Source organism: Electrona antarctica, assembly GCF_951216825.1.
Source record: "Electrona antarctica genome assembly, chromosome: 1".
Lineage (NCBI taxonomy): Eukaryota > Metazoa > Chordata > Actinopteri > Myctophiformes > Myctophidae > Electrona > Electrona antarctica.
This window is the reverse complement of record NC_136806.1, coordinates 4,266,778-4,280,091: the sequence shown is the minus strand read 5'-3', so window position 1 is coordinate 4,280,091 and position 13,314 is coordinate 4,266,778. Positions and strand designations below refer to the sequence as shown.

Genomic DNA, 13,314 nt, shown 5'->3' with positions numbered 1-13,314 from the left:
GCGACCGCATGGTGTTATAGGAACCCGTTGCGACCGCATGGTGTTATAGGAACCCGTTGCGACCGCATGGTGTTATAGGAACCCGTTGCGACCGCATGGTGTTATAGGAACCGGTGTTATAGGAACCCGTTACGACCGCATGGTGTTATAGGAACCGGTGTTATAGGAACCCGTTGCGACCGCATGGTGTTATAGGAACCGGTGTTATAGGAACCCGTTACGACCGCATGGTGTTATAGGAACCCGTTGCGACCCCATGGTGTTATAGGAACCCGTTGTGACAGCATGGTGTTATAGGAACCCGTTGTGACCGCATGGTGTTATAGGAACCCGTTGTGACCGCATGGTGTTATAGGAACCCGTTGTGACCCCATGGTGTTATAGGAACCCGTTGTGACCGCATGGTGTTATAGGAACCCGTTGTGACCGCATGGTGTTATAGGAACCCGTTGTGACCCCATGGTGTTATAGGAACCTCTTGTGACCGCATGGTGTTATAGGAACCCGTTGTGACCCCATGGTGTTATAGGAACCTCTTGTGACCGCATGGTGTTATAGGAACCCGTTGTGACCCCATGGTGTTATAGGAACCTCTTGTGACCGCATGGTGTTATAGGAACCCGTTGGGACCGCATGGTGTTATAGGAACCCGTTGCGACCGCATGGTGTTATAGGAACCCGTTGTGACCGCATGGTGTTATAGGAACCCGTTGTGACCGCATGGTGTTATAGGAACCCGTTGCGACCGCATGGTGTTATAGGAACCCGTTGTGACCGCATGGTGTTATAGGAACCCGTTGTGACCGCATGGTGTTATAGGAACCCGTTGCGACCGCATGGTGTTATAGGAACCCGTTGTGACTGCATGGTGTTATAGGAACCGGTGTTATAGGAACCCGTTGCGACCGCATGGTGTTATAGGAACCCGTTGTGACCGCATGGTGTTATAGGAACCGGTGTTATAGGAACCCGTTGCGACCGCATGGTGTTATAGGAACCGGTGTTATAGGAACCCGTTGCGACCGCATGGTGTTATAGGAACCCGTTGCGACCACATGGTGTTATAGGAACCGGTGTTATAGGAACCCGTTGCGACCGCATGGTGTTATAGGAACCCGTGTTATAGGAACCCGTTGCGACCGCATGGTGTTATAGGAACCCGTTGTGACCGCATGGTGTTATAGGAACCCGTTGTGACCGCATGGTGTTATAGGAACCCGTTGTGACCGCATGGTGTTATAGGAACCGGTGTTATAGGAACCCGTTGCGACCGCATGGTGTTATAGGAACCGGTGTTATAGGAACCCGTTGCGACCGCATGGTGTTATAGGAACCGGTGTTATAGGAACCCGTTGCGACCGCATGGTGTTATAGGAACCGGTGTTATAGGAACCCGTTGCGACCGCATGGTGTTATAGGAACCCGTTGCGACCGCATGGTGTTATAGGAACCCGTTGTGACCGCATGGTGTTATAGGAACCCGTTGGGACCGCATGGTGTTATAGGAACCCGTTGCGACCGCATGGTGTTATAGGAACCCGTTGCGACCGCATGGTGTTATAGGAACCCGTTGCGACTGCATGGTGTTATAGGAACCCGTTGCGACTGCATGGTGTTATAGGAACCCGTTGCGACTGCATGGTGTTATAGGAACCCGTTGCGACCGCATGGTGTTATAGGAACCGGTTGTGACCGCGTGGTGTTATACGTCATGGTGTTATACCCTCGCTGACGTCGCCGCACATGATAACTAACCCATTTTGACCTGAGATCAGATTCTAAAAATGTCTTCTACATCCTGACAGTTTTCTGAAAAAGCTATGTTTCTATGTCAGTCGTTCTTTGATTTTTCAAAAATAGCAGACTTACGAGTGGCGCGCTACGAGCTTGTAGATCTGTTATTTTTCAATAGCTAAAGCATAACATAATGCTAACACCAAAAGGGGTTCCCGCCCAAAATGAGCTAATGGGATTATGAAAGATGGTAACAATATGCAAAGGGGATGAAGGATGTAATTGAATGTAATCAGATTGTATTAGTGTGAGATTAGTAATCAGTGGATTGTGTTACTAATTACTCATCCTAATCAGGTTATTAGCGACCTGCAGCAATGGATTCAATGCTCAAACATACCCATTCCTGCATTGCAGGATGTAGAGAGTAGAGTAGAAAGCACGCCGGGCATCGTTTTATTGCTGATTTGCTCTTTTTGCACATTTCATTTTTCACAAGCAGTTACGCTGCCATGCAGGCTGAGAAAGTGCGTCTGTAGCACTAGCTGTGTTTACATGGGTCTATAATCGTTGAATATTAATTCATTCGAATAATAGCCCAATAATTAGAATGCAAATGTGTCACGTCACCATGCACCACCGGTTCAATCGGAAGTAATTTTCTCGTTGAGATGGCCGGGGGAAGTCTTTGATAATCTCTTCAACAGGAAGACATTTAGCGCCTGATAACCATAACATAACTTATTCTGAATCTCTCTCTCTCTCTCTCTCTCTCTCTCTCTCTCTCTCTCTCTCTCTCTCTCTCTCTCTCTCTCTCTCTCTCTCTCTATTTTATATATTTTAGAATAGATGTATTCTTTCTGTGCATGTCTGCCAATAGGGTGGTCTCGTCTCTCGTGTGGCCAGACTGTTGCCTCCCACAATGTATTGTCAAATGCGTCAGGTCATACAGTCTGGAGCAACGGAAGCCCTTTTTTATGAATTAGGGGCAAAGCGGATGTGAAGCCTCCTCCCCATGCACTTCCGTTTCGTCTTTACAGTCGCCCGACTACATATGATCCTAATGTAAACTAGAACTGCACTCTGTCGAGTGCCTACTTGCTTGTTGCTCACTAGTAGGCCATAAATGGCCTACTAGTGCGCAAGCAGAGCGTGCAAGTACTGTAGACCGCTACAAACCTTCAAATCTCAGCCTCTAGGTTTGTGATCTGAACAAGAGAACGGATGTTTTACCAGCATTATGTGGTGCAGTTCAGTCTGCAGCACGTAAGAAAGACATGCTTTACGGTTCACAAAGTGGACGAATGGGAATGTGCGACCAGTCGATCATTCCCACAGTCTATGTGCGGTGAAGCGCTGCCTTGAATCTTCTGGTAATATCCAGCACCTCCGGCCGCACAGATCAGTTGTTTAATCGGCCCCTTCACCCTGCCCTCGCAAAAATGTACTGTAGTGTAAACACATTAAGTTGACTGTCCTACACGCTATTTGAGTCCGCCTGCTTTTCTGCACAACCTCCCCCTCTGTAGAGTAAAACCATGATGGGTGGAATTTACGATCACCTTCTCTGGGACCATAACTCTCCTCGTTAACGTGCATCTTTCCAGAATGACCTTCAAGCCATTCCTAAATTATGTGAACGGCATAAATACAAATATTGTTCCCTGGACACAATGTGGATCCATGGGAGGACACACACACACACACACACACACACACACACACACACACACACACACACACACACACACACACACACACACACAGTTAAGTTGATTTCAAATGGGCTGAAGACAGTGACATCACAGACCTTTCCCTTTTAACTCCTCCTCCTACTGTACAGGTACGATTCTGACATCACAGACCTTTCCCTTTTTAACTCCTCCTCCTACTGTACAGGTACGAGTATGACATCACAGACCTGCGCCATCACCTGCAGAGGGAGTGCATGAACGGAGGAGAGGACTTCACCAGCCAGATGACCCGAACCCTGGACTCACTGCAGGGATGTAACGACAAGACCAACATGGACCTCACACCTGGTGAGTTGAGCATTCATTAAGACCAATTAACATGGACCTCACACCTGGTGAGTTGTGCATTCATTAAGACCAATTAACATGGACCTCACACCTGGTGAGTTGTGCATTCATTAAGACCAATTAACATGGACCTCACACCTGGTGAGTTGTGCATTCATTAAGACCAATTAACATGGACCTCACACCTGGTGAGTTGAGCGTTCATTAAGACCAATTAACATGGACCTCACACCTGGTGAGTTGAGCATTCATTAAGACCAACATGGACCTCACACCTGGTGAGTTGAGCATTCATTAAGACCAATTAACATGGACCTCACACCTGGTGAGTTGAGCATTCATTAAGACCAATTAACATGGACCTCACACCTGGTGAGTTGAGCATTCATTAAGACCAATTAACATGGACCTCACACCTGGTGAGTTGAACATTCATTAAGACCAATTAACATGGACCTCACACCTGGTGAGTTGTGCATTCACCCATTCTGGGCGGGAACCCCTTTTGGTGTTTTAACTAAGCATTGTGTTATACTTTAGCTATTGAAAAATAACAGATCTACAAGCTCATTTTTGAAAAATCGTAAAAATGCGGCACAAATCTTTGAATATATATATTCTTTCAGAGCAAACGTTTTTTTAATTTCGACGTCAGGCCTAAATGGGTTAAGACCAATTAGCATGGACCTCACACCTGGTGAGTTGTGCATTAATTAAGACCAATTAACATGGACCTCACACCTGGTGAGTTGTGCATTAATTAAGACCAATTAACATGGACCTCACACCTGGTGAGTTGAACATTCATTAAGACCAATTAACATGGACCTCACACCTGGTGAGTTGAGCATTCATTAAGACCAATTAACATGGACCTCACACCTGGTGAGTTGAACATTCATTAAGACCAATTAACATGGACCTCACACCTGGTCATTAAGCATGCATGAAGAGCAGTGGTTCTCAAAAAGGACCCCTATAAATTGAGTGCATACATATAACCATAATTTGGTTCCATTTATACACTCTCAGGGTTACATACTGTACCTGTTAAGGGTACATTTGGAACCCCCTCGAGGAACCATGAACGGTCCCTTGACCCCATGAACGGACACCACTTTGAGAAGCACCAATTTAAAGGATTTGTGTATCTGTGTGTAATCATGAGCACTAGACCGGTGCCCGGTTGGAGATCACCGAGTTGGTATCGATGGAAGTTGGAGATCCATGACCCACCCGGCCACCCGTGTCAGAGTACCCGTTTTACCCATCTGTCTGTGTCCCATTTATGCTATATTTGGAGTTCTGTGTCAGGCATGCCCAAATATGGAGTGTTGTGATGTCAGAACAGGCCAGCTCCATATATGGACCCTGGTGGGCAGGGGCCCTGTCCAGAGCCCGGGCAGAGGCCTTTTGTGGCGTTTCTGGACAACCGTGGGTCCGACGGACTCGACACCAGACACTGCACTCCCTGTGGTGGGGTGGAACGCGTGTGTCGAATTTGAGGTCGGTGGGGCGAACGGTTCTCGAGTTACGTGGATTACAGCCGTACCGTACACACGTACGTATACAGACGTACGTACAGTAGGTGATTTCGGGGCCCTCGACCGGCTTCCCCTGCCCCAGAAAGGTGCACCGTGGGCGGGCAGGGGAGCTCGTCAAGCCCCGCTCCAGCCTTAAGGAGGCTGGAGCTCCAGCAAACGAGATTAACAAGGGGGCCTCGGCCGGCTTCCCCTGCCCCAGAAAGGTGCACCGTGGGCGGGCAGGGGAGCTCGTCAAGCCCCGCTCCAGCCTTAAGGAGGCTGGAGCTCCAGCGAACGAGATTAACAAGGGGGCAACGGCAACGGCTTCCCCTGCCCCAGAAAGGTGCACCGTGGGCGGGCAGGGCCTACAGACAGACGTACGGAGACATGGTGCATTTATAGACCTAAGATAGATGCGTGTGCATGAATACATATGTTGAACTTAGCCCTTGCCCCTCCAATGCCCTGATGTACACTGGCTGTGGGACAGCGTTGTGACGACTGAAGATGGCACATCTACCAAGATCACTGCGCGGCGCGCGCTGGACGTGAGCTATGAGTATTCTTACAAATCAACTGCATGCACCTTTTATAATAAGTAAAGAGAATAGCCGTGGTACCATAACACACTAAAACCTGTATGGTGCACTTAGGCTACAAACTGACACAATATTTATAAATCTTAATGAGTTTTACATTATGCATAATTGTTCCATTTTAGTTGGTATTTGTACTTTGTAGTGGTGTTATAATGGCGTGGGGAACCTTCAAGAGCATCGTCTTATTACTGTGGCAACCAGACGATAGTAATTATCACACTTTCTTTATTATTCTTTCCGGGCCATAACCTTTTTTTTCATTCACTACTCCTCCCACAGTTTTGACGGTACACACTTGAGCCATATCTCAAATTGACCGGCTTCATCGGGAATGGTGTGCTTGTATTTTGCTATGTTGTTTAGTTTAATTGATATTAATGTATTTGTGAATTACATTTCCCCATTGACATGAATGGGAAAATGAGAAAAATCACATTCAAGTATTTTCTCCTCGGAGACTGTAAGCACTATAATTACAAAACTTGGAGGGTAGGTTCATAATAATTACCAAAATTAATTAACTTATTGTTATCGGTCGGCCTCATGGTGGCGCTATAACAGCCCACTTTACATTTCGGCTTATAACTCTTCTACCATAGGGTGTAAAATCTGAATTCCCTTTTCGCTGGATTCCTTGGGTCATGACGCATCTCCCCATATAAGCCACGCCCATTTCCGTCAGGATAGATTTTCTGCCATTTAGAATTTTCTCCAAAACACACTTTTTGCTCCTCCCCCTACAGATTTTGTCCAAATCTCACAAAAATCGCACACATGATCTCTGGACATATCCGATTAAAACACCAATGGCAGAATGTTGGTAGTCCCTATTGTTCGGCCGTAATCCTCGTCCGAAGTTAGTGGGAGGGGCCTATTTTACAAAAAAATGCCACAAATCACGGAAAAAACGTCCAATCCACCCCACATTTGAACCAGTGCCCCTTGTGGTTTAATCAACCAAAAGCCAAAAACAATTCCATTTTCATCCATAGGGGGCTCCGCAAATGCAAACAATGCAACCGTTTGTTGGGGGGATAAATCCCCTCCGAATTACTTAACACATGATCACAGGGGTGATGTGACATTGTAATTGGCTAGCACCATTAGTGGGAGGGGCCTATGTAAGCGATTGCGGCAACCACACTTTTCTAGTTTGGGTTATTTTCCTCCTTGACACTTATCTTTAATTAACACTGATCAGCAACGGCTAGACTCCTTGGTCTCGTTGTCCTTCAAGCATTGCATGAGAATAAGCAATCTTTACACAATAATTACTCTCGTCTTGAGTAATTGTGCTAATTTGTATTTATAATTGAAAGTGTGTTTTACAACAACATGTTTTTTAACTGCTGGTAGGGCAATCATCTTAATATAATAACAACCATATAAACGTATAATACAATTTAATATAAACATACAAAAATCCTTATTTTTAATATGAGTTAGAGAAGGCATACATTATGTTCCCAAACCTCTGGGTCTGCTGTCCTCGGATGCTCTGTATTCCCTTTATCACAACAATATTGGCACACAACACTCAATTGTTCATAGCATGCACACATGTACACACACACAACACTCTGTTCATAGCATGCACACATGTACACACACACAACACTCTGTTCATAGCATGCACACATGTACACACACACAACACTCTGTTCATAGCATGCACACATGTACACACACACAACACTCTGTTCATAGCATGCACACATGTACACACACACAACACTCTGTTCATAGCATGCACACATGTACACACACACAACACTCTGTTCATAGCATGCACACATGTACACATGCATGTACACATGCACACACAACACACATGTACACATGCACACACATAACACACATGTACACATACTGTACACACAAAACACACTGCACAGGCATGTACACATGCACACACAACACACATGTACGACTGCGACTGTGACTCAGGAGGTAGAGCAGGTCGTCCAATGATCCATGGGTCGGCGGTTCGAATCCCGGCTCCTCCTGTCTACATGTCGAAGTGTCCTTGGGCAAGACACTGAACCCCAAATTGCTCCCGATGTGCTGGTTGGTACCTTGCATGGCTTCTGCCGCAATCGGTGTATGAATGTGTGTATGATTATGAATGGGTGAATGTAATGCACAATCTATGTAAAGCGCCTTGGATAAAGGCGCTATATAAATGCACCATTTACCATTTATGTACACATGCACACACACAACACACATGTACACACGCATGTACACACATGCACACACAACACATGTACACACATGCACACACAACACATGTACACACATGCACACACAACACATTTACACATGCATGTACACACATGTACACACAACACGCATGTACACCTGCGACGGTGGACCTGTCCTGGGTGGACCTGCATGGCTGTCCTGGGTGGACCTGTCCTGGGTGGACCTGCAGGGCTGTCCTGGGTGGACCTGCTGGGCTGTCCTGGGTGGACCTGCTGGGTGGACCTGTCCTGGGTGGACCTGCTGGCCTGTCCTGGGTGGACCTGCAGGGCTGTCCTGGGTGGACCTGTCCTGGGTGGACCTGCTGGCCTGTCCTGGGTGGACCTGCAGGGCTGTCCTGGGAGGACCTGCTCTTCACCAACAAACATGTGCTTTGGAAGAAACATCTGTTTTCATATAATCGGTGGACCTTAGAATTGAGTCCAACCCCCGGGAGAGTTATGGAGTGGAACAGTTTTGATACGGGAACACCCACTGAATAACAATTAGCATCGAGACACACGCTCCCCAGATGGAGCCGGGCCCGGGTTCTAACGCTGTAGTGCTCTTACCAGATCCATCCAAACAGCACCCCCCCCCCCCCCCCCCCCCCAAGAGAGGAGGGAAATTAACCCATTTAGGCCTGACATCGAAATAAAAAAAAATGTATTTCTCAAAAACCTCGTTTCTATATCAGTGGTTCTCAATATTTCATGTCAAGGACCCCAAAAATGATATGTAATATGCCGCCGACCCCCATCTGAAAATATGTTGTTCCAGGGACCCTCCCCCCAGAAGCAAAGATTTAAGTAAAAATGTTCACTCTGTAATAATATATATTCAAAGATTTGAGGCACATTTTCATGATTTTTCAAAAATAGCAGACCTACAAGTTCATAGCGCGGCACTCGGTGCCGCGCTATGAGCTTGTAGATCTGCTATTTTTCAATAGCTAAAGTATAACATAAAGCTTTAAAACACCAAAAGGGGTTCCCGCCCAAAATGGGTTAAGTACAGGGAACGCCAGAGACACACATGTACATTAATATTCATCTTTTATTTCAAAATAATAATAATAATGTGGGAGGTTAGCCAGTGAATTACACCGAAGTTTGGTGGAAAACCACAAACGTTTTGCTAAACATTACCCGCTGCATGTCCTTTGCATGAGGAATCTTCCTATTAGGATAATCCTCTGCAGCTGAAGAATGCATTCATAATAATAACATGACTTACTGTACTCCCCTCTACTGTTACTTCACTATCAGCCATCCTATGATGTATACGGTACAGAATATGAATGGTAAATGGTGCAATTATATATTACTTAGCGCCTTTATCCAAGGCGATTTACATATAGATTGTGCATTACATTCACCCATTCACACACCGATGGTGGAGGAAACCATGCAAGGCACCAACCTGCTCATCAGGAGCAATTAGGGGTTCAGAGTCTTGCTCAAGGACACTTCGACACTAACTCTGTACTACTGGGGGAGCACCGGGTTCGAACTGGCAACCTTGTGGTTACCACTACTACAGTAGCCTCGGAAACCCAGACGTTTTTATTTCCAGGGAGGAAAAAAAAGTCTGGGTCCGAGTCCACTTCAATTAGGCATAGAGTAGCACAAACATCACTCACTCTCTGCTGATTTCTGATCGTCTGCACCTTTGTTAAATTGACACACACCCGTACACACACACACTCCTCTCTGTCGCTCTAAGTAATTAGTCTCATGTCTAGCAGCTGCGCATAGTTTCTCCCGGCGGATCCTGCCGGGAGCTGCCTATGCCATAAAAAGCATAGGTGAGTTCCAGGCTACTACTACAGTGTACCTTTCCTGTTCTCTATATATTTGTGTGCCAGGCTACTACTACAGTGTACCTTTCCTGTTCTCTATATATTTGTGTTCCAGGCTACTACTACAGTGTACCTTTCCTGTTCTCTATATATTTGTATTACACTACACTACTACAGTACCTTTCCTGTTCTCTATATATTTGTATTACACTACACTACTACAGTACCTTTCCTGTTCTCTATATATTTGTGGTTACCACTACTACAGTGTACCTTTCCTGTTCTCTATATATTTACCACTACTACAGTGTACCTTTCCTGTTCTCTATATATTTGTATTACACTACACTACTACAGTGTACCTTTCCTGTTCTCTATATATTTGTGGTTACCACTACTACAGTGTACCTTTCCTGTTCTCTATATATTTGTGGTTACCACTACTACAGTGTACCTTTCCTGTTCTCTATATATTTACCACTACTACAGTGTACCTTTCCTGTTCTCTATATATTTGTATTACACTACACTACTACAGTGTACCTTTCCTGTTCTCTATATATTTACCACTACTACAGTGTACCTTTCCTGTTCTCTATATATTTACCACTACTACAGTGTACCTTTCCTGTTCTCTATATATTTGTATTACACTACACTACTACAGTGTACCTTTCCTGTTCTCTATATATTTACCACTACTACAGTGTACCTTTCCTGTTCTCTATATATTTACCACTACTACAGTGTACCTTTCCTGTTCTCTATATATTTACCACTACTACAGTGTACCTTTCCTGTTCTCTATATATTTACCACTACTACAGTGTACCTTTCCTGTTCTCTATATATTTGTATTACACTACACTACTACAGTGTACCTTTCCTGTTCTCTATATATTTGTATTACACTACACTACTACAGTGTACCTTTCCTGTTCTCTATATATTTGTATTACACTACACTACTACAGTGTACCTTTCCTGTTCTCTATATATTTACCACTACTACAGTGTACCTTTCCTGTTCTCTATATATTTACCACTACTACAGTACAGTGTACCTTTCCTGTTCTCTATATATTTGTATTACACTACAAGCGTGCACGCCTGTGGCGAGCCAGTGTTGATTTCGTCGACTAAAACTAGGACAAAAAATGTTCGTCGACTACCTTTTTTCACTGACGACTGACTAAATGAAAACTAAGCTATGATGACTAAAACTGAAACTAAATATATTAACAATTTCATCAACAAATAAAAACTAGACTAAAATGAGATCCAGTATAAGTCATTTTACACTTGGTTGCATGCTGAAAATAGTAAGTTTCAGAGTAAAAGCGGCCATGTCTTTCCGGCACCCCAGAGCTTCTATTTTGAAGGAATCCCGGCCTGCCGCCGGGCATGAGGAAAACGAGAACCTACCCTTTCTAACTGCTCCGCCAAACGCACATTTCTCGTGTTCGAATTGTTTAATCGCTTTTTGATCGGTTTCGATGGCTAGCTGATGTTGCTACCGCAAACAATACTCTGGGACACAAAACTTATTTGGCTCTTCAAAGTAGGTGTTACGCGCGATAAAACCCTGGCAGTACGCGATCGAGGGATTAATTAATGCTAGCGGTAAATGGGTTAAAAGTGGTTCAAATAGATGCTTTCCCCGAGTTTGAACGGGTTGAAGTTCCATACCAACTGTGGCTTCGGGCCTCTCTCTGCACCAAGCACATATTGACACATCACCAGTCCACCGAGCACTGAATCCACTTGTTCTAATCATTCTGCTAATTACTATTTAATGTATACTCGCATATAGGCCCCGGCTTTAGCTTGGCAGGAGTCCTAGCTTTATAGTCTGTGCTTTGGGGCTGTTTCATTCCCAAGGCTTTTCTTCTCGTCCATGTTTTATAGTTTCTTTCTCTCTCCGTGTTCGTATTTCTTATTTCTCGTACAGACATCCTTTGAGACCTTGTTATTGCTTGAGAATGGTGTCATGCATTTAGTATTTCTCTGCCAGATTTTGTCACTGTACCTCTAATGTAATTGTGTCCGCTCTCTAGATATATATTAATAATTATAAAATATATTATAATTCTATGGTACAGTAGGTACAGGATATGCCCACCAGGTGTGTTGTATTATTAAATAACTGTTGTCATATGTGCTGCGGTGGAGGCATGGACAACAATGTTTGCAGCCAAGGCACTGCATGGAGCCCAGGCCTCGCTCACACATTCTAAACAGAGACAGAAAGCGTGTTCTGTCTCTGTTCTAGGGGATGGGGTGGTGGGGGAGCAGCTTGCAATTCATTTTCAATGGGAGTCACGTGGTTTTGACAGAACAGCTCTGCTCGATGGGGGCGGGGGGGGGGGGGTGGGAGGACGGCAGAACAGAGCCATCAAGCAAGGCTGTTTCATCATTCATTCATTCAACCTTTATTTAAATTCTCGGAGAGACCATTGAGGGAACCCCTCATTTACAATGATGCCGAGATTACATACAGAAAAAAAAACAGTAATACAACAATATTAGTTACAACAAACCGTTAATACAATTATATATTCAGCAATCAGTTAAAACAGCAACATACAGGTGATGGACGGTTATTGAGTACATTTCTAAAATGACCAATTGATGCCAGGGTATTAAGTTTAAGTTCTTGTTGCAAGACATTCCAAGACTCAGGTGCACCGATGCTGAAAGCAGCCTTTCCAAGTTCAGAGTTGGCAAAAGGGACCAGAAGGCCTAGCCAATCACTGGAGCGAGTTACAATGCGACTAGGTTTCTGATGTAACATGGAAGAAATATATGATGGTAATTTCCCGACCAGGGCTTTATATATGAAGAGGTACCAGTTATTTTTGCGTCTTTCAGTCAGAGAAGACCAGCCTACATTATCATATAGGGTACAGTGATGAGTATCATAGCTGTCTCCAGTAATAAACCTCAGAGCCGAGTGGTAAACTGAGTCCAGTGGCTTGAGTGTGGAGGCAGCTGCATGACGATAGATTATGTCTCCATAGTCCAGTACGGATAGAAATGTGGCTTCAATAATCCGTTTTCTACAGATCCTGGGAAAATTTGCTTTATTTCTGTATAGGAAGCCAATTTTTTGACGTAGTTTTTAAACCAGATTATCTATGTGGTATTTGAAATTGCATTTGTCGTCCAGCCATATACCAAGATACTTATATTCCGAGACTCTTTCTATTGTTGATCCATTGGTGGTGGTGATATGGAGATTAGAATAGTCTATGTTTTTTGATTTAGAGAAGACCATGAATTTTGTTTTATTGTCATTAAGTGTTAGTTTAAGGTTGCTAAAAGAGCTTTGTAATGAGTTAAATGCGAGTTGTAGTTTTTCAATGGCCAGTACA

General features: G+C 44.5%; 1 protein-coding gene across 1 annotated transcript in view; it reads left to right on the top strand.

Annotated features, from left to right (window-relative positions):
• The window catches only part of astn1 (astrotactin 1), a gene marked incomplete at its 3' end in the record, with an annotated part of 1,033,675 nt that overhangs the window by 169,232 nt on the left and 851,129 nt on the right, over window positions 1–13,314 (top strand). Inside the window, exons 4-6 of the mRNA XM_079507194.1 lie at window positions 3,634–3,776; window positions 5,426–5,642; window positions 8,333–8,528. Of these exons, the coding sequence (XP_079363320.1) occupies window positions 3,634–3,776; window positions 5,426–5,642; window positions 8,333–8,528 (556 nt within the window). The remainder of the gene's footprint in view (window positions 1–3,633; window positions 3,777–5,425; window positions 5,643–8,332; window positions 8,529–13,314) is intronic.